Source organism: Falco biarmicus, chromosome 5, assembly GCF_023638135.1.
Source record: "Falco biarmicus isolate bFalBia1 chromosome 5, bFalBia1.pri, whole genome shotgun sequence".
Lineage (NCBI taxonomy): Eukaryota > Metazoa > Chordata > Aves > Falconiformes > Falconidae > Falco > Falco biarmicus.
In genome coordinates, this window is record NC_079292.1 from 80,141,035 (window position 1) to 80,163,215 (window position 22,181).

Below are 22,181 nucleotides of genomic sequence, written 5' to 3' on the forward strand. Positions count from 1 at the left end.
AGCTGTGAAGGTAGTGAAATACGATGACCTACTGTAACACAACCAGAAATAAACGAGGATGGCTGTAGGTTCTGTCAGAACGTTGGGTATGTGAACAGCTACTCCATGAAGAGAAGGATTAGGGAGAACTTCCAAGCACAGCTTACAACTGCCCTTGCAAAAGGGCTTCTCTGCCCCAGTTTTGGCAAGCTGGTCATGGAGAGGCATTAACAACCCTGTAATCTGCGAAGTACCTTATGACGGCTGCGCAGTGCATGTTTCCTTCCATGGGAGGTGGCAGGAGCCTGCTGTAACGCCATGAGCATCTCCTGGAAACCTGGTGATCTTAGGGAAGTCCGGCTTCGAGAAGATCCCAAGATGGAGGTGTTTCCTGCAGGAAGCAGGTTGTTCTGGTAAACTTAGAAAATCAGTAAGTGAATGTACCTGTGACAGAACACTTCTCTGCTGGCACTGGGAAAGCAGAGCAGTGATGGACTCTCACCTGCTGCCCAGGGGGTGCTGAACGAAGAGAGGGGCAAATTTATAGGGGGGGTGGGGTGGGGTGTTGTTTGTTTCTTAGGGTTTTTTTAATGTGATCCGATGCCCCAGGCTGATTGTTGCCTGTACGATATGACACTTTGGCTTTGTATGGTGGTGGAGCTTGGTGAGGGTCCCTGTAAACAGCAGCTGGAAACCATACCTCAAAGCGAGCAATCCCTTCCAACGCGCCGAGGCTCTAAAAGTGTTTTACAGCCTTTTATATGCTAGGAAAGCAGCCCCTTCCCAGGGGGCTGGCTGTTGCAGAAGGCTAGAAATAGCTCCCTTTTCTATTTATGGTGGCTCTCATTAATATTCTCAAAGTGCAGATTTAGCTGAAGCTTCACTGCAGAAACACTTCAGTTTGCCTCAGAGCAACTGTTTGGGCCCGAGGGCCGAAAAGTTCTCTGTAGGCATGGTTCAAAGGGAGAGCTGGTGCTAGGCTAAGCTAACGTATTGTGAACACTGTCCTCCTACCTGAATCCCCAGTTGTGGTTTTGTGTGTATAATATAACAGTGGTATTGTATTATAATGCTAAAAGTACTGGAATAGCTCTGCTTTTCTCAGAAACTTTGAAGAATAAATATAGGTAGGCTAGGTGTTTAGTCTCAGGATATGGCTATAATGACACTAAAAAGTCTAGGTAGGTGAGTTTGGCTGAATCTCAGTATTTTCAGATATAAAACGTGGCAGTGACAACCTTATTAGGGCTCCAGTGCTGTCCCTCGGAGAAGTGCCAGGCCACCATTTTGGGTGTTCGGTATCACCGCTTTCTGGCAGAAATCGGTTTATAATTTGTGCTGTGAGTGAAAGCGTAATGAGCAGTTACCTGATGAACATACAGTTAGTAAAACCAGCAGTTTGCATCATTACATGTTTCTTCTCTCTCTCTTACCCGCCCTCCCCCAGCCCTCTCAAAAATAGGGCTACCTGATCCATGCTGGGGGGAGGTTTGCCCTGTTTTCAGTCCATTTCACTCGAGGAATGTAACTGATGGTTACATCAAGAGCCTAGTGACCTCCCCTGTAATGGCAGTCAGTGAAATGAAAATTGAATGTTGATGACATGCTTGAGAAACATTTCAGTTGTCTCTTCAGTTTTGACTGGAGATGGAGTTAGACTCTCTTCTCGCAGAGCTGTCTGCTGGTGTGGCAAGAGTGGAGGGACAGGGGGAACAAGAGCAGAGCAAGCCCTGTGAAGAAGGCAAAAGGAGGAGGGGTGAAAACTAAAGTGCAGGCTTCAAAAAACAAAACTTGGGGGAACAAACAGAGCTGGTCTGACCTACTGGCTCACAGAAGCAGACTTTGGAGTAGGGTGAGGGAAGCTAGGGCAGGTACATCTTAGAAGATTGTCGAGTCAACCCGTTTTGCAGGCTAACAAACAGGTGTAGGCAGGTGGGGGTGGGTCTCCTCCCAGATAACTAGTGACAGAAGAAGAGGAAACGGCAAGTTATGCCAGGGGAGGTTGAGATTGGATATTAGGAAACATTTCTTCACTGAAAGGGTGTTGAAACATTGGAACAGGCTGCCCAGGGAGGCGGTGGAATCACCATCCCTGGGGGTGTTTATAATTAGCTGTGGCGCTTAGCAACATGGTTTTGTGATGGACTTGGCTGTCCTGGGTTAATGGTTGGACTTGATCTCCAAGGTCTTTTCCAATTTAAACAATTCCACGATTCTAAGATGATGCAGTTTAGGTCTAGTATTGTGCATGGTTCTTGCTTTACCGTGCAATGGATGCCAGCTGTCTATGTAACCGCTGGTATGTTTTATTTGTACAAAGTAAGCACAGAAGCTCATGCAGGTTGTTGTTACTTGTGCTCTGGCTGATGGCATGATGGCTTCTGGAGAGTATTCTGCATTTCCCTTTCAAAGCATAATCCCAGAAATTCTCTTCAAAAAAAAACCCCAAACCCAAAGTTTTGTTACTGCACCTGAGTTTGAAGGTGCTGTTACACAAACTCGTAGACTTTACCATCTTAAGGATATAACCACAGCAGCCGTATTCTACCACAGGATTACATTTTAATATATGCTACATCTGTATAAGCTACTTTCTGAAGGAGCAATGAGGGGCATACCCCTCCCTCAGCAATCAGAAGTTGCTCTGAATGCTTCAGGACTGGCAGAATCAGTCAAAGCAAGTATTTAAACAAGTAATTAAATTATTCTTCAAACAAGAAATATGGGAGGCAAGAAAAAAGCCATGGGGTTCATTCTAGGTAACTTACTTGATTTGAAATACTTGCTTCAGAAAGACTAGCACAGCTGCCTGGGGAACAGTTTACTCACAGCAGTGTCAGTTGCTGTAAGATGTTAATGCAGAGGAGTGCCACTGTTGGGGTTCAAGGGAGCAGAAGGGGGGGGGGGTAAACAGGAACAGGTAAGAGGCCTGAACTGTTACCGGTGCTGTAAAATCACTGCTGTTTGCCACAAGCAGTCCAAAGCTACCCAATCTGTGTTACCCGTTAAGAGGCACGCAGGCACAGGGAAGGGTGTGCACCCTGAGGACAAGCTCCCTGCTAGGCCTGGCTGCTCAGGAGCAGGTCACGCCGCAGGCAGGTCACGCACACTCCACAGCCAGAGGCACACAGGCTTCTTCCCAGTCGTTCTCTATAAACAGGTACCATTTCTGATTTTATTTCATCATAACATACAGGTAATGCTCATGACACAACAAGATGAGAAACTCACTCTCCGAACCACTTAAACAGCTTGCCATACACCAAAGAACATTATATTCATACTGAACATATACACGTTTTCCCCACCTCGCATCCTCCACTTCCCAAACTTCTACAAACCATTTCCAGCATTGTTCAGGTACAGGACACTAGTTCAGATAGGAGACGGCACCACCCTGTGCAGGACATGGCTTTAAGGCTACAGGAACCCGTCCCCTAACAGTACCGAGCCTCCAGCTTTGATTCATTCAGTGACTGTAGCATATTGGAAATCACGAGGAGCCAGAAGACCAGATTTCAGTTCCTCAGAAGGCGATTAACCAAACGAAACCCAAACATACATATTGGTACGTATAGAGAAGGGGAGAACACACGTGTGAAGGAGCACAAAAGACAGGTAGATTGTTTTTGCCTCTCGGGATTGATTTGTGTTAACTGATAATTCAAATCAAAGACACGAGCTTTTACTGAAATCTGGCTGAGAGGAGCACTGCTAAACTGTGTACGCAGGCGTTTATACACACACACAGAGTATGTATATATCATGAAAACAGTTGTAATGTCATTGCTTTCACTTGATATGTAAACAGAGACAAGCGGCAGTATGTTTTAACGAATAGCCAAGACCTGACATGCTTTCCCTTGCCCGGACCACCCCTTCTTCTAGTGTCTCACGCACACTGCACAAACACAGACTCCGGGTTCAGTTTCTCCTGGTGCTGCCCCTCTGTGCCTTTTGCACTTTTTAGGATCAAGTTAATGAATGCTGTAGCTTTCAGTGCTCTTTTCCAACAGTCCGCTGTAGGATATTAAAAGTTACAATGACAAAATCATCTCCACTTTTCAATATAGTAAAACCTGAGATTTGAGTCAAAAACTAGCTAAACTTACAGTAAAAAACAAAACATAACTCAAGCTGCTGACTTGAATTAGGGCTTCAGTTTGCCACTAACAAATTTTTTTTAAAGCTGTTGGCCAGGAGTAAGTATTTGTTACATGCGATTTACAATTTTCAGCTGCCTGCACTGAAAGGGGACAAAATAATATAGTTCCCCCGATACACATGTTCTGAGGGGTGCTGGAAAGACTTAAGATAACATGTGTGCGACTCCCGTTGGAGCAGGAAGGGTGAGTGAAGCTTTATGCTGTGCCTCTGGCACCATCTCTTGCAGCAATGTGTGCACATAAAACAATCTGAGCAGCGCAGCCAAGGTACCACGGGGATGGCAGGCTGGAGGGGAAGCAGCTGGGTCACTGTCAAAAACAACACAAGAAGGGCTGTGCCTCATCTCTCATGAAACAGCCTCGCTGGCAGCCGGGACGCGACACCTCCTCGAGCTGGCGTGTTCCCCAGGGTGGTGAGGGTGAGAACACGGTAGTGGCCAGCAGCAGCACGGCTAGAAGCGCCTGGAGCCAAGTCATGCATCAGTGTGCTGGGAAGCCAAGACCCTACACTGGGACAGAGGACAAGGACCAGGATCAGCTTCCTTTGGAGCCACAAGCGCAGGAGGTGAGCAGGCTTCCCATTAAAGCTGTCTTTTCTCAAATCCCCTTTCTTTCACACCACGCTATGAGATGGGATGCTGGTGGTCCCCTCCTGTTTTCCTTGGGCAGCCAGCCAGACTACTTTTTCTCAGATTAAGTCAGAAAAACTAAGGAAAAGCTTCTATCTCCAAGTCCCCATCGATGTTGGGATGGAAAAAAACCAACCGGTTGAATTGCCCCCCACCACACGTGACTGGAACCATATATGAAGAATATATGAAGAATATGGTACTGCTTGGTTAGGGAAAAAAGGCCATCCTGACATATTTTTAGCTTTAAAAACAAAACCAAAAAGCCTTCAACAGCCATCTATTGAACTGTCAATTGGCAAGAGAAGGATGTTGTGGTACTGTACTAGCCGCTTCTCTTGCCCATCACCCTAAGTGTTAACCGCGCCGTGATAGCCTAGAAGCCAAAGCCACTGCCCCTCTCCCAGAAGCCAGCTTAATATCAAAAATACAAATACTGCTTATTTTATGTTTCAGAAGACTGAAGGAAACAGTCCTAAGTATGGTTCATTTGTCTTTTTCAAGAACTGCTGCTGAGCCAACTGAAACACTTGTGCGTAGACAGCTTTAAAAAAAAATAAAAAAATCAAATGTGGCCAGTCATTACTTGTTCACATTGCTTACGAACCGACTACCGACATCTGGCAGCCATAAAGCCCTAGTTTACTTTTTATATTTTTGAGGTACTGGGTTTTTGTTTTTTTTCTCTGAAGCAGCTCTCTAGCGAATCACCTAAAGCCTATCCATTAGAACAATAGTTACACCAGTATTTACATTTGTCTGAACTGTGTTCAGACCAGCCTTGCTGTAACCAGTCCCTACATCCTTTGGAATCGCTCCCGGTCTCCTCTCTTACAGGCAAAAGGTCTCTCCCTCCAGAGGTTGGCTCAGTGTCAGGGCTAAGGTGCACTGGTGAAGATGTGGGGCGTAAGGAGGGGAGAACAAAACTAGCTTTGATGGTAGGGTCATGTTTCAGTGGAACCAGAGAAAGGGTTTGATAGCCAGAGAGCTCCTTCCTTTTTAAAAACCACTGAAAGGTTCTGCCATCCACTGCATGTAATTGCTTCCTCTGTCAGGGAAAGATCTTTGAAATGTTCTGCCCTTCTCCAGGGAAGGGAAGGAGAATAACCCAGCGGCACACTTGGTCTCCTTGGGCAGATGCTCACTTGCCATTCCTTTGCCATACTAATCTAGTCTCTGCGTTCACACTGAAGCCTCACATTTCTCCCCTCCCCCACCCGCACCTTTTTGCACAAAGTTTGTTCTTTTCAGATTTACAGGGACCTCTCAAGCGCTGGGGGAGTGGTCTGGAGCAGGAAGCAACTCTGATACGGTCACACAAGCCTCTGCCCCTCAAGATACTTCAATGATTTCCATGCTGCCCGAAAAGCTCGACTGACTGCCCACTTTGCCCAGTTCTTCTCTGGATCTGTTGTCTGACATGATGCTCTCCCCAAACTCCATCTGGCAGCTTCTGCGCTTAAACTGCTTTTCAAAAGAGCTTTCCTCGTGCCAGCTTCGCCTGGAGTCACCTCGATCCCCCTGCTTTGCCCTCCTGCGCACAGCACAGGCTTGGTCGCAGCCCGTGGGCAGCTGACTGCAGCTGTAGGCAGAGTAAGCGGTGCTGTTCCCATAGATGGCGGAGGCAGAGTAGAAATGCGAGGACTCGGCTGCAAAATACCAGCTGTTGGTAAGGGACGTAGCCGATGTCTGAGGAGCCAAGATGTCTGAGTGCCAGCCTTTGAGGCCCAGCCCAGCAGCAGACTTTGCCAGATGCTGCTGGCTGGTGGAGAGACCGAACAAGAAGTTCGTGCGGTAGTTGTCTTCCATGCTCCCGCTCCGGTGAAGGGGGTACAGAAGCGACCGCTGCGTGGTGGCGCTGCCACTGGCTCTCCCCAGGTGTTGCCATTTGCTCTGGCTATCCAGCTGCCAGGGGTTCTGGGGTTTCTTGGGAGGGTTTGCTTCCTCTTTGTCAGGGCTGGTTTCTGGGGTCTGCTCCGAGACCTCCTGGACAGGGGAGAACTGACACAACTTGCTGCTGCCCTCTAAAGCAGTCGTGTGTTTGTAGTATTCCAGGGTGTCTTCAGAGGAGGCAAAGCCCTGAACCGATGCCGTCACACAGTTGCTACTTGCCGAGTAGGATACGGATTTAATGTCCAAAGAAAAGGAGCGCTTCAGGCGGTTGCTGTCTTCCACCTTATCTAGGGAGACGTGCAGTCCATTCAGGCCCTGTACCAGCGGGCCGTCTTCCAGAGGGGACAAGTGCCCGCACGATGTGCTGCCGCAGTCCACCGGCTTCTGTTCCACGATCTCGGAGGTAGCGGTAATGCAGAGCTGGTTAGCGGAGAGGCTGCTCTGCCCACCTTCTGGGACCAGCATGTGCTCGCTGCTTTTTTCCAGATGCAGAAGTTTCAGCTTACTAATATGTCCAGGCTGCCCGCTCTGGTTCTTGATCTTTTTCTCAAAGTCCAAAAGCTGGCCCAGGAAGTTGAAGTTGGGAGAAATGGTTGGCCTTTTTTCTTTCACAAATCTGGAAAGGGGACAAACAAACCGAGAATGAATTGTCTGCTGCTCAGACCTGAGATAACCCTAGAGTGATAGTTGCGAGTGTTAACAGCCTGTTCTTAACTTACTGGGATGCTTGGACTGAGGTTCAATCAAGCACAAGTAACTTGAGGATGGAGTTTAAAAAAGCCAGATTTTAAGCAAGATAATGCTGGATACTCACCATCCTCTCTATAGCTTGGTGGCTTAAAAAAGGAGAAAAGCTTTTTTTTTTTTTTTTAAACTGCTTTTTAAATGTCAACAACAAGGTTTGAGTGAATCATTTCCCTTATTTTACTTCACCTGTGGGACCTCTGCTACCTTGTTTTGTAACCAGAGTCAAGAGCTCCTCCAGTTCTGCAAGAACAGCATCTGAGCTGTAGCCAAGAGCCCTTGGTCTCTCCTGCTCTGCAGAAAGCGGATCACCATCCCTCAGCTTTCAAAGGGATGAAATCCCATGTTCTGTTCACCACTCTCACGCTGCTGTTACTGCAGTAGGCGCTTCCTACCCTGTTTATCTTTGTCAGGCAAGACAAAGAGCTCTGATAGATGCTGACCTTATACAGCAAGCACAGCGTTAAAACAAAAACGTTCCTTCTACCCTTGTAGGCGTTCAGCAGTAAAGGGCAAAAGTATTACCAAGTCACTGGAAGAGTTAATCTGGTTTTGAGTCCTGTAGGAAGCAGCCTGACCCGTGTACACGTGCCAATCTAAGCATGCACTTACACACTCTGCTGAATATAAAGAAGTGCAATACTTAAAATGTTTTCCTGAACCAGGACTCTGAATGTATGAAAGACTTATGTATTAGAAGTCATGTCATACACTTCAAAGTTAAACACAAAAGCATACTTCCTCCCTCTCTGATTTGCAGTATAGCTGAGTAAGTACTCCCTGCTTTTTACAGCTCCCAAAGTCCTTCCTCCTCCTGTTTTGTTTTTTAAAAAAAACCACATTCCTGGAACTATGATGAACCAGCTGACAAGGGAATTAACAAGGGAAGAAACCTTGAAGAGCTAAATCTAGTACAAACACACATATGATGTGTCACTGTGAAAATTTAATATCATTAAAAATAAAATCTCTCTGGAGAGGTGTACAGACGACTAGTGTGCAGTCATTAAAAACAGCATGAAAAACATTCAGAGGAGTACTTGTGTGTATGTGTACACACAAGCACAAATGCAGGCAAGCACATGAAAAATAGCAAACAAAACTTGCCTTTTTTATTTTTTTAAACGACTTTAAAAAAAAGTTGCCAAACAACAGCAGGAATGGTCAAGCTGACGTGACGACCTGGAATATCGGGTTGTACAACCTGGTGGTGGAAGCTTCCACCACGAAGTGTAATTCTGTCAAACAGAGAAAACTAGTAACTCTCCTCAGGAGAGATTCTTTAGCTTCAGCATTTAATTTGGGGGCTTTTATGCCAGTGTAAGTAACTTGCTCACAAGAATTCATACAGCCTTAGGCTGTTTTCTTCCAGGCAAAGCTAGATGTTCTTGTTATTGGGTGAGTTATCTAAAGCAGGATGCTCTCTGGTGAACATTGCCATTTCAGCTCTGTGTTCCGGCACTGCCTCCAAAACTGTTTCTTACACTTTTTCCTCATCTCACCATAAAATAGTGGGTAGTCCTAGATTTAAAACTAGCTTTTTAAAATTTGAAAAGGGTACAAGGCTCCCCTGACAAGTTTTAAGGCTTTGCAAACTTTTCCGTTTCAAAATGCACACTCTTTTTCCAATTGGAAAACATGCATAACATTTAATTTTGATGTTTATTTCTCTTGCATAGTCCACTAGAAAAAAAGACTAAAAATGTTTATTTCCTCAGATCTTTCCCTTCAAGTAACGGTGTCACTTTTTAAATTTTGTAATAGTGTCAAACAAACATTTTATCTAATGTCTTTCTTTAACTCAGAGAAAAGTATTTTTCTTTCAAGCTTTGCCAGCAAGAGCTCCCAAACCAGTGAGTGAGATGTGCTGCAGATGGTTCTCACTAAGCCATATCAATGGAAATACAGCAAAATATAATCTAAATTTCACAGTAGTTGTCAGTATCTACAGTGCAACAAGAAAAAGGCCTAAGATAAGTAATCCTTCGCGCTCAATTCACACTTCTGGTTAAGAAACAAACTAGAATTAATGCAGAGATTTCATGGAGGAATTTAGAAGCAGCACTTCAGAAGTACCCTGACGCATGTGCATTTTAGAAGTGTTTAGTACTGTACAGCTCTAACCTCCAGACCGCTACAGCCTGAGACCAGACAGGTTTTTGAGTGACTCAGGCTCATAACCTTGCACAGTATCCATCCACATCCACTAATTCATCTACATTATCTATACCTGTGTAACTGAGTTCTCAGCTACGCCTCTTAACCAACCCTTTTTCACCATGATGTTGAAACTAGCGCACACGACCAAACTGTCAACAGGCTCTAGTAAGAAACTGTGGAAAAATTCTAAAGGCAATGGGAGGTGATTGTAGTTCAGGCACCCTTACATGCACTTTTTTTTCCACAGCATACGTAATTATGGTCATCATCTTAAAAAAAAATGCCCCACAAGGGAACATCAAATGTGCACCTTTCTGTCCTCATCAGTGTTTTAGAGATGGTGGTAGCAAACACACTAGTGATTTTGAAGGTGCTTCTCTCCACCCGCTCCAGCACAACTGTTCAGATTGCTGCTGCACAGCACGTTACAGCGAGGCCTCAGCTGTGCCAATTAGCCTATAAAGCCCATCAAAAAGAAACCCATCATTTTCTGTACAACACAACAAAGCAGTTTGTTAAATAAAATACAGGAGTCATGGTAAACTACAACCAAGCCACCTGGAATGCAGTGAAGCATTCACAATCCAAGTATAGAAAAAAAAAAAGGGGGATCTCAAAGGTTAAAAAGGGGATGGGGATGGGGGGGGTGGGGGGAAAGGGGTCTCCAGAAAAAATCCCTAAATTGATGAGCTGATACTTCAGCATGCTTTCTCCCAAAGTTTTTGGTTGACTTTAATGGCAACAAAGAAGCTTTCTTAATTCCTAGACATTTCACCTGCAGGCAATTCTTTGAGAGCATTACCAAATACCAAACTGCAGTCAGCAGATCCAGCCTAGCATTTGTCATAAGCGTGATTATAAATATCCTCAGTTCTCTTTCTTTAACCCTATACAATCCATTCTCTCTCTGACTTACAAGATATTGTTATATGCATGCTAGAGCTGTGTGTATGTATGTATGTACATACACAACATTTAATAAGCAGTTTAAATTCCATGCATTTGCCTCCTTGGAGCAAAGACCAACATCAGCATTTTGCAGGTGGGCAATTAATACTAGCTCTGTGATGTCTACACAACACCATTAATTTGTTTATGGAGGAAGCCTACATCTAAAACTAGAGTGTGCAGAGGCCAATGAGCTACCAGATAAAATAACATGTCTGCTTCTACCTTTGGTCATATAACCTTTGATCATTCACCTTAAAAACAAGCCAACAGGCACAAGGATTAGGATGAAGGAAAATTTTCTCCTTACCTGTAAGCTTCATCTAAGGACATATCCATTCTCTTCATGATATATGCGATAGCGATTGTGGCAGAGCGAGATATTCCAGCTAAACAGTGCACTAACACACGGCCATTTGATGCTTTTGCTTTTTCTACATAGCGAAGAAATTGGCAAGTGTCAAACTCAGCAGCATTATACCATGATGAAAAGTTTGCAAAGAAAGCAATGTTATTTAAAATTGTTCAAAATTTCCAAATTAACTGCTAATTGCAAATCTCATGGAAGCTTTAAACAAAAATCACTTATTTTCTCCAGCACTGTATAGCACTGAGTATAGAAAAAGCATGCAACTACACAGGAAACACACTGCAGTTACAGCATACCGCATTTTAATGTGCACATAAACAACCCTATTTAGATGTCTGGGAAAGGTGATTGTTTCTAATTTTATATGCAAGTAAAAAGCAAGCATTCATGATGGAACAATCTGGCCAGTTCAAATTTGGCTAGCTCACTTCTCAAAGCTAAAGACAGGATCTCTATGTCCAGTTTTCTAATTCGCCCTCTGCAGACATGTATCGGGCATCTACCAGGTTGCCAGAAAGCAGAGTTGTGCTCTTAAAATGTGTCTTTGTTCCGTAAGTGCTGGAACATGCAGTGGCAGAATCCCCCTATGTTATTTTGCTTCTGTGCTTATAAAGTGATGGTGATCGTGTATGTAGGTCCTTAGGGTATTTTCTTACCACCCAGAAAGCATTCAGGTCTTCTTCAGCCAAAACAGCAAGGCAGACACACAAAGGAATCCAGAAACTGTTTTAGAGAGAGAATTTAAATTTTCTTCTCACCTATAAAATCGACTGATTTATCCAACCAAGGCAAAATTTTCTCACAAAAGCTGTCGTTCACAGGCACCCTCAGGAAATGGGATTCTGGAATAAAATCAGGCTTTGGACAAGTATTGCTGGCATTCAGTACGTAGCCAATATCATTCTGCTGCATCAGCTCCTAGGAAAGAGAGAAAGATTAAGCCTGGAAAAGTCAAACAGTACCTTTGGCACATTACAAAGCTAAAAACTAAACTGAAATTCATGTTACAGTTGCTCTAGCTGTACTAGGGGCATTCTTCTGTGAAAAAGACAACTCAGCTTTTAATTCTTCAAGTTTTAATGAGATACAGTGTGTCCAAATAACATATAGACTGCAAAGCCCATAAAACCAAAGTTAACAAAGAACAGAAGTAACAGTAAAGTGTCTTCTCCTTCTATGAGAAGCATCACTTCCAAGAGAATACATTTTGTGGTACTCTGGTTTAAATTCTCACCATGCTAGCTGACAACATAACCAAGCACTTCCCACTTTGCTGACCCGAGTATTTGTTTTCTGAATCATGTATCTAAGGCTGAGGTTGCCCCGTCTCACAGATACCGGTGAGAAATATGAAATGAAACGGATGCCTCCTGCAGTCACCTCCTAACATGTCTGGGACATCCTTGTTTCTAAGGCAACATGCAAGAGTCACTCAAAACCCTGAAAGAAAGAGCTGAAGACCTTGAATCAGACCATTTTCACACAGCGCTAACTGCAGTTTTACAGGAGTTCTGCTTTGTGGTTTACGATTTAGTTGCTCAGGTTTCAGTTTTCAGTCTTTAGTTCTCTTGCATCTTACAGGCTGTCACATGAACGAGCAGAGACTCAACATCTATGAGTCAACTGGGCTTTCAAAATAAGTCAGTTTTCATGACTGCAAAGAAACAGACTCCTCTTTTCTGCTGTACTCTTTGTACTTAAGAGTTGTGCAAAGTAGTATCTGATGCGATAGGTACCTTAGTGCCAAAACATGTGAAACAAGTACTAGAGAACTAGAGATGGCTCTACCAAAACCATCCGGGCTCCTGCAAGTAAGCATCTTGACCCAGAAAAGCAATTAAGCAGGCTGGAATGGTACTGATCAAACAGCTTTTCTGGTTCAGATGTGACTTGGCAGTGACATGCAAAAAAAAATAAAAATGCTTGGACAGTAGTACGCTGAATACAAACATCGGGGAGCTTTTGGTCACATTTCTATGGAAATTAATGTTTCAGTATAGTTTCAGACATTAAAAAAATCCCCCCCCAAAGTCTGATTTTAATCCTTTTGCTTTCATAGCAATTATATAAAAAAGGAAAGTTAGGTCAATCCATGAGAGCAGTAGCAAGAACGAATTGTCACACTGCTGATTTTCAACTGGAGATCTACCAGTACGAAAACACAGTCGTGAAGCCAAATGGCCACTTCTTCCCCATATGTATTTTTTCTGCAGGCATAAAGATGTTTTGGTGAGGAGAAACAGGGATATGTCTATTTAGCTGAAGAGGCGGAACTCTATCTTGTTCAAATCAGAGCAGTCTAAATAGCACGGGATGTTGAGTACACAGGTACACCACATGTATGTTACGGTGTGTAGGCAGAAGGGAGGAACACACACATACTTGCATGCATAAATTAAATGTTTAGTGAGAACATCAGGAGAAGGGAATCTACATCAGTCATTTGCAGAGGAAAGTGCATAAAGTCCAGCCTGTAACAGCTATAAACAGGGAATTTATATGAATTCTGCTAGCAAGCTGAATCTTGTGGCCTGGAGCAAACTGAGCAGCTCCTCCAAGTTTTCACCCAAAGTCCCTCGTATCAGCACATTCAGAGGTGCCTGAAGGTGTGGGCACCTGAAACTAATGAATATACGTTATATTGTAAACATACCCATCCAATGGGAACAAGAGATGACCGATTACTTGCAAAACAAATAATCAGAAATTTAATCTGCAGCAATGGTCAAAAAAAAAAAAAAAAGGGGGGGGTGGGGGGGGTGGGCTGGATGTGTCAAAGTAAGTTCTCAGCCTTACTGCCTCTTACCCTACTAGTTTCCCAGGTCACAACCCCACTAAAGCTCTAAAGCTCAGCTTCTCATCAGTGACAGCAAATATGTCACCCATTTCCTTCTCTCCCTTCCTTCACATCTCCCCAACTTAACCAGCAAGCTCCCTTCAGCCCTGCACGCTCTTATAGCTGACACTGCCACACCTTCCTTTACTGTATGTAGCGCTCTCACACCGACAGACCTGCAAGTTTATAAGCAGGAGTGCTGTAAGGGAGTAGGGAATATCTGGAATTATCCAGAGAGGGCAGGTATTGGGAATGGGGTTCTTGGCACAGGGGACTAGCTACTGCTAGACCTGCAGTATCTTCTGTGTGGAAGGGAGACCCTGATCCCCAGCACCTCTGCCTTGGTGTCCTGGCCTGTGCAGCTTTCCCGTTAGGATCCCAAGCTTTTCAGCGTCAACTTCCATAAAATCAGAATCTGCTTTAGATCACAACGTTGAAATACTGCCCCCAAAAACCAGCTCACCTACTGCTGTCACTGCTTGGAGGTGAGCAAGGAACAACTGGAATAGCAGGTATGGAAGTACACACGGAGTCACGTACGTATATATATACATATATAAAAATAAATAAAGGGAGAAGGTGATAAACGTGTAACTAACAAATGGACTGCCATGATGCATGTTCGTTCACAACATAGCTAAGGGGAGGCTGATGAATTTAGAAAAAGAATAGAAAACCTTGTTGTTTCTTTAAAATATAAGCACTGGTGGGCTGCACAGTCCAGCCATCCTGATTCCACAGTTATGCAAGGTTTTTGATGTGGAATCGATTATTCAAATGGGAATAAGAAGGCTGCAGACGCCAAGTCTGAAATCTCTAAGCCAAAAGAACACCCAAAAAATGCATTAGTGCTTGTCTTTGAGACTAAGGCTAAAGAAAGAAGTTATGCTTCCTTCTGTTCTACGGTATCAATCATACCCTGTGCAACACGCTCCAATATAATAACCGTAACAGTGCCTTCATTGTAAGGCACCCCAGAGGAAGAAGTGAATTACGATGGGAGGAAGATCCAGAAATCCTAATACTAACAACTTCATGAAAAGAAAGTAAATGCTCTTTTGTCAGCTTATTTACATTTTATGACTTGTTTAATCTGAAAATTAATGGCACCCTAAAATGTTATTTTGTTCCAGGAAATAAAATCCAGGTCTGGAAGAAAAGAAAGAGAATAGTTGTGCAAGTAGCAAAGCAGAAAGTTTCACAGTTTAAATGCTGGTACAAAACATGAGATATAAGTAGGAGCCTCGTTCAGGCCCATAACCACAATCCAGATTTTTTTTCTGTTACACTAACTTCCAGAAAGGACACCCACTGCTGTGTAGGTTAGGATTTAGTTTGTTTCTCTTTCACAAAGAGCAACGAAGATCTTCTCGCAAAGTACCATCTCGCAATGCCACCAACATATCACACTGAGATAACCACAGCATATCACACAGACCCAAAACCTGAAACAAACATTTGTTAGAACTTTTATGAAGACCTTTAATGAGGTTTTTAGTATTTCAACACCGCAAAAAAATATTACGAACATTTTCAGAATTAAGCATTTTGAAAGAAATCTGTAAAGCAAAACCACAAAAAATCTCCTAAGACTTTGCTGAAGTAATCATTAATTTTGCTAAAGGACACAAACCAGGCATCTGTGTTTGCGTATCTTTCATAAAGTATTATCAGCGGAGGTATTAATGGCAAGTAGCATTCATATTCTTAAAAGGTCACATGTACAGAGTGTCCTGCAACATACAAGCATTTCCCTACCTGTGCACTCAGACATAAGCTTATAAAGATCCTGAAAAGATAAGCTCATCTTGATAAAACATGCTGAAAATTCACCTCTTTAAATCATCAGGTTGAATAGTAGTGCAGATTATTTTGCAGATACCTTTGACACATTTTAGTTTTAGAGAAATCAGTATGTCTGGTCAATGGAAGGAATCATGGGAACTCAAAGATAGCATCTGAAGGCAAAAATAAGGTCAATGTATACAACTACCTTGTATACAACTTAATAGTTTTGGGAATCTTACTAGAATATTTCAGAAAATTATTTTTTAAAAAAAATCTTGAATAAAACAAAAACCTATTCTAATCTTAACAGAAAGCTGACTTCTTGGCCCCAGTAGTCAACAAACCAAGCAAGGCCATTAAACCAGAGCACGCAAACTTATCAGCTCCTGGACTGTCCTAACAGAGACAGAACTTTGTTACTTATCCCTGGTTTTTGTTTCTTGCCCTGCCCTTTTGAACACTCTTCACTTTCCAGCTCTCTCAGCATGTATTGCTATTTCTGGGCATTCAACGTAGCAAGAGTCATCCTCCTTGCTTGCCCTGGTACCTCTGCAGAGGGTCCAGGCTTCTCCAACAGCAAAGTGCACTTAAGGGAAATCACCAGAGATGCGTTGTTCATGTTTCTAATGTGCGGGTGTCCAGCTACTGCTAAATTTTAGTTGAATGAAGAAACCGATTCAACCCAGGGAACTGGGAGTTGCCAATTGTCGGGGAAAATGTCGAGTGGATTCTAAGTGCTAGAAACTGTAATCTTGTTCCCACAGCTTCTCTAGGTTAATCGAGGTACCAACATTAAAGATGGAAGCCCATTTTTATTTTCCACATGCAGTCACTGAACTGAAGAGGTAAGGTAAGCCACCGACACTAAGGTGTACTTTAGCACAGGGAACACGGCATGCTCAGAATAAAGCACTGCCTGTGTCTGTTCCAAGTAAGAGGGAAAAGGTACAAAACCCAACTAGATTAGCAATCATAAGATGTGTATTTGTCCTAAAATGGGTAAGAAATCTAAAAGGTATTTTAGTTGTCAGCGGAAGAACTTCCAGAACTGTCAAGGATGACCAAGTGGTAAGAACTCAGTGACCTCTCTGCAGATTGTATGCTGCTGTTTTCGTGGTTCTCCATACAAAATGGGAAACACCGTAACCCTTGATCTTAACTCCTAAGAGTATGTGAGGAAGTACAAATCTGACCAGCTCCTGGGGTCTTACATTAATTCTAAAGTATCTGCAGCTGCAGGGCTTCCTCAACACATGCTGAAATACTACCAAGGTTGTAAATTAACAGGCAAGAGAGCCACCACCAGGTTTAATCTCTTCCTGTAGACAGCTCTGCCACAGCCAGGGCTCACCAGCAGCAGTTGCAGGTTTAGTCTTCTCCAGCCCTATAACGAAATTCCCGACGGCTGCTACCACTCGGATTCCTTTCCTGGTGAGGCACACATTCTGCGCCTGTGCCCGACACCTGTTCATAGGCACCAATTTACTGCAAGGAAAGGGAAGAGCCTCTTTCATCCCTCCGGGATTATTCACCGCTGAAGAGCCACAGTGCTGGAGTTCCAGTCACATCCCAAACAAAGCAGCACATCCCTGGCCCTGGAGGAGAACCACCTGCCGCCTGACTCCCACTGTGACCTAGGACAGCACTTGCCATTCGCACATTGAAACAAAAATGAAGCATAAAAACATCTTTCTACTACTCTCCCATTGAAAGCAAGGAAGGGGGTTCTTTTTGTTTGTTTTTAATTACTTGGTGCTTGTTGTCTTTTGTCTGTGGACCACAAATTACTTTTGTGGTAGCCAAAGTAATAAGCTGCTTTGACATCTGTCATAAGTGAATCAAGTTTTAATTGCTGACTTGCTACCTGGCAGTAGAGACACAGACAATTTTAAAGGACAAAGTAAATACAATGCTGACTATCCTCCATATAAAAGATTTTTCTTTGCACTCTACTAAGGCACGATTACCTTCTACATGATTGCTTGTGTGTCAAAAATCCCCTTAAAACAATTGCGAAAAATCTAGATATAACCTATTAATGGCCAGACTAGGAGGGAATGAAAGCAGAAAAAACCAGTGAAAAATGTGATAACCGTCGAAGTATATGAACTGGATCCAATTATAGGACTATTAGGATAGTTCCTGTCTTAAGCTTTATACGTGGATAAAAATCATACACATAAGCCTTGCACATCGTTAAGGCAGTATGCTAGGGTGAAGCACTCCTCCCCTCTCCTGCATCCATGTATTTAATACCAGCTTATGAAGGCTGTTGGAGATTCAACTAATGAATAGGACTGACAGATAATATGGGAGGCCAGAGGCCATATGCAGCCAAAGTAATAAAAATTCCCTTGTGAAAGGACTCAAGATGCAGACCGTAAGCAATATGAGTTGATCTCATATCCACAGATGCTTGCCTGCATGATACGTGGGAATACAGACCTGCAGCAATTTGAGACAAGCTCTTTTAAACACCTGATAGTCCAGCACCCTAGAAGTGCTATATTTGATGACTTTGCTAACTATTTTAAGTATACCAAAATATCCTGGGCTATTATTTAGGAAGAGAAATTATTAAATGCATATGTATTTAGACACGCTAGAAGTTTCTTACTGCAGCGCTACCACAAAAGCTCATTTTAAATGACCCCACTGATTGTCCAGGTCTGAATATTTTATTAGGTGTATAAACATCTGTTTGCAGTAGTCCCTCATTATACAATTCATGGTATTTAAGTGCTATTTTTTCTAGCACTTGAAGGCAATAGTAAAAACCAGACAATCCTCCTTTATTCTGCTGTAACCATTAATATAATTGTGTTAAGATCCAAGACCTGCCAAAACAAACCAGTCAGATCTATGCACAGGAAAATACCTGACCTGCTGTAATGGCACATTTGAGAGTTTGCGGTTGGTTGACAGGTTACTGAGGAAGGTACCATATCATCTTCTCTGAGATAAAGGAGAAAGGAAACCAAATTTCGTATTACATGAGCTGTGGATTAATTATGTGGTCTTGTGGATCATTAATTCTTACATAGCTTCCCATGGCTTATGCACAGGCAGCATTATCTGTATCTACTTCAGATGTTTTATAGCTGTAACAATGCAGCATGATAGAAGCATGGATAAAGACACGTGGAGATTATATACTCAGCCAAGGAAATAACGTGACGCCCAGAACGCTCACCTTGTTGAGGACATCCCGCTGACACCCAAGATAGAGATGAGGCAGGATTCTGGTTGGGCCAATGTTGGAGACGGGTAAGCAGGGTTGAGAAATGCAAGTAGGTATAAGCGTGGATTTTCCTTCACAGAGACCAGGGAAAGAGCTGGAGAACTCAGCAAATCCACCTGTGAGAAGGACAGTGTGTATTTAATTCACATGCAGTGTTGTAGGCACTGGTGCCCATACCAGTTCTCAGAAAGCAGCATTTGTTGCAGGAGATGGGGAGGTGTTAAGGGGCAGCAGGAAAGCCTTAACCGAAGAACTGCACATGTTCCTTTTCCAGAGGTACCATGACTGTGCAGAACCATCCATCAGCAGGCAAGGGCTAGCTGGGTATTCCCACTCTGCCTGGAATGTTTATTTCTCTCTCTCTCCATTCCTCAGAAGCTTTGATGCTTCTTCTCATTCTTAATAATATGTGGAAATGAGACTTTGAAAAAAACAAGCCACAACACCCACCACCCCACAAATGTGCACCCCTTTTCCTCTCTGCCCCAGCAAGCTGTTTTCTAGACACCTCCTTCTCCTGTATTAGGCCTATAATTTGACTTCATTAAGAAAAAGTCATGTTTACTCGATTTGGGAAAAGCACCAATATTAATGTTTGCTTTTAAAATCATACATTGTTATTTTCTGTGCTGCTCCATAATTAATATATTTCATCCAACACACTGGAAGAGCCTTCATCTTTCAATACCACACCAAGCCAAGGCTTCTCCATCTCAAGTGGGGGAGGCAAGGCAGGGGGCGACTGCAGGGGAAAACTTGCCCAGCCATGGACTCCCAAATTGCCACCAGTTTCTACTCCCTTTACTGCTAGCTGGTTCTTCATCTGCACCAGTTCTTAGTCCCTATCCATGCTATGGCTCCGAAACATTTTCGTTACCATTTCCCATCACTGCATTCAACCACTCAGAAAAACTAGAGTGGAATGACCAATACCACACTGAAATCCACCTAAAACCCCAGCGCCCATCAAAGCTGCTTCCTTGGCTGTTTCACTATCAGCATGGCACAGCCGCTATGGAACAAGAAGGGAATAAAGAGCGAAGCTGAGACTGCTCTAGACACAATTACACACAACAGAGCTCGAACTCCATTTCTGTTCCTTGCTTGGCTAGGTTCCCAGCTCCCCTCCCATCACAACGGCTGCATTATAAACCTGTGCTACCAACTGTGGTCTAACTGGCCTTACCCACAGTTAGAAAACAAAGCTGAAGAAACCTCCAGCCACGAACACATACTCTGACTAAACATGTTCTCACAAAAGCTAGCTAGCTTTTTCCAAGCCTAGCTAAACCCCAGCCTCAGTCCATTCTTATACTTCACCTTCACAAACTAGTCTGAAGAAGAACCAGAGGCAGCTGCTTAAATCAGTATGTTACAGGCTTTTCTTGGCCGTTTTCACCATTTAACAGCCAGCTGGTAAGGGCGAAAGCTGCAAACCATAGTGAAAGTCCCCAGCTATTTCCTCACATTAAAACACAGAGACAAGTGGAATTTTAACTGAAGGAAGAGTAATTATAACCTGTGTAGAACAAGGTACCTTTTTATCATGAAGGATGTGAAGTATTAGTGTGCTAAATCTGCCAAATGCTATGTTCATTATTATTACAGTTTGAAGACGTGAATTAAAATTATTCAGGAATAAGATAACATACTGTTTTGTCAAGGCTTGCATTACCGTTGCCTGAATTATGCCTATTCTTTGGATTTTAAAATCTGTATCTTTACTGAATGTAGAAAAAACAAACGTACTAGCCATGTGTGTAATGGCCCGTTTTATCCAATATACAAAAAAGCCAGCAAGCATATTTCAGAACAAAAGTTTTATGAAAAATTCCTGTTCAGTCTTCTAACTTAGAAATAAAATAAAACCCAAAAAACAACCACCAAACAAAAAAAAAAAAATCACTTGTCTATTGGTTGTTAGAGAAGGGATTTTAGACAACCATGACAATGCTTATCATGAGAATACGAGGGCAAGGCGGGACTTTATGGGGTGGGCAGGGGACATGCTAAGCTAAGGCACTGCCCATCACAGAGCCATACCCCTAAACTAAAGGGCCTAGGCTGGGGACACAGCAAAGTTTCGGCTCTGACATTTCTATTCCGTTTCATTTCTATTAGCTAGGATTCCTCCTTGCTTTACAACCTCCCTGTTCAGAAGTACAGATGCTGCTAGTCCAATATACCAATTCCAACCACCGGAGGAGTTCGCAAAACAATTCTCTTGCACACTTGCTAAATTTTCTTCCGTATGGCATAATGTTTACCCCTCTGCTATAGGAAGCAAACCCTTAATTTATAGGCATTGTATGCCTCTCAAATCAAATTTAATGTAAGATACAGTGCCCAGCAGTTCCTTGAGAGATTGGGGGGAGAAGAGGAGATCAAATACCAGTCTTCCGTTTCATTTTTTTTTTATTACTTGGGAAGCTTGTTGGCTGCTTTCTGGATTCTGTCTGACAGAGCTGGAAATAGAGAAGTGACTCTTCTTCCTTACAAAGAAGTTGCACAAGCAAAGAAAATATTTTACATCTGTGCTTTTTTTGAAAAAGACTACATGGGCAAAGTTCAACATCAACAACAAAAGAATTTTCCCAACTACATACAGACTGGTCTCACTTCTGTATGAGCACTGCAACAAGAAACTAAGCAAGAGGCTAACAGGCAAAACCCCTGAGATTTTGGGAGGTGGAACCCACACTCTGTCATCATAAGGAGCAGCCTTTTATTTTAATTTTATTCTAGGGCTCTGTCAAGGCAAATTTGAAGTGATTCAAGATTAGATGCTTTGACACTTCCTCTGGGACATTCATCCTTTCAAAGTCGCACTTCTTTGTACTCATGCCTCCTAGTAACATTGCTTCAGTATCTTAACAACATGAATTACAACCACAAAACTCTCAAATCGGGCAAGTCTGACATCATATTACCTATCTTTACACATGCTCCCAAGTGAACCCTCCTTTCATCTGAATGTGTTTTAACCTGGCATCAGTACCAGCAGTGAACTGACTTGAAAAAGCATTAACTTGGGTCACTTGTTTCAAATATTAATGCATCTTCCCTGCCATCTTCTACAACCATTTCAAAAAGTTAGTAGCTTTTCAACAAGTCTGGCTTTGATTTATGGCACTCACAATAGGAAAAACAGGTCATAGGTCAGCATACATTGAAAAATTACTTTAAAAAAAATTCACAAATAAATTCCATACCAACAAAACGCACTCATATATGCATCCTGCTAAACTACCAGTTTCTTCTAGCGCAACAAACATAGCATCAGGGGTCTGGAACAACAGCATCCACACATATGACCACTGAGCTGTCATGTCATTATGAGACTCACTTCTGCTCTAGGGACCTGCACCCATCACTGTTTGCTTGCATTAACTTAAAAGATATATCTATTTTTAAATATATAGAGAGA

At 43.0% G+C, this 22,181-nt stretch overlaps 1 protein-coding gene across 20 annotated transcripts in view; it reads right to left on the reverse strand.

Annotated features, from left to right (window-relative positions):
• Window positions 1-3,125: 3,125 nt before the first annotated feature.
• Window positions 3,126-22,181, reverse strand: part of DUSP16 (dual specificity phosphatase 16) — a 75,939-nt gene continuing 56,883 nt past the window's right edge. For all 20 annotated transcript variants that reach the window (XM_056341872.1, XM_056341880.1, XM_056341866.1 and 17 more), the window contains 4 exons: window positions 18,707-18,870; window positions 11,648-11,807; window positions 10,830-10,953; window positions 3,126-7,283 (listed from right to left, as the gene is read on the reverse strand). In XM_056341872.1, coding sequence (XP_056197847.1) covers window positions 6,107-7,283; window positions 10,830-10,953; window positions 11,648-11,807; window positions 18,707-18,870 — 1,625 coding nt within the window. In that variant the 3' untranslated portion in view covers window positions 3,126-6,106. The remainder of the gene's footprint in view (window positions 7,284-10,829; window positions 10,954-11,647; window positions 11,808-18,706; window positions 18,871-22,181) is intronic.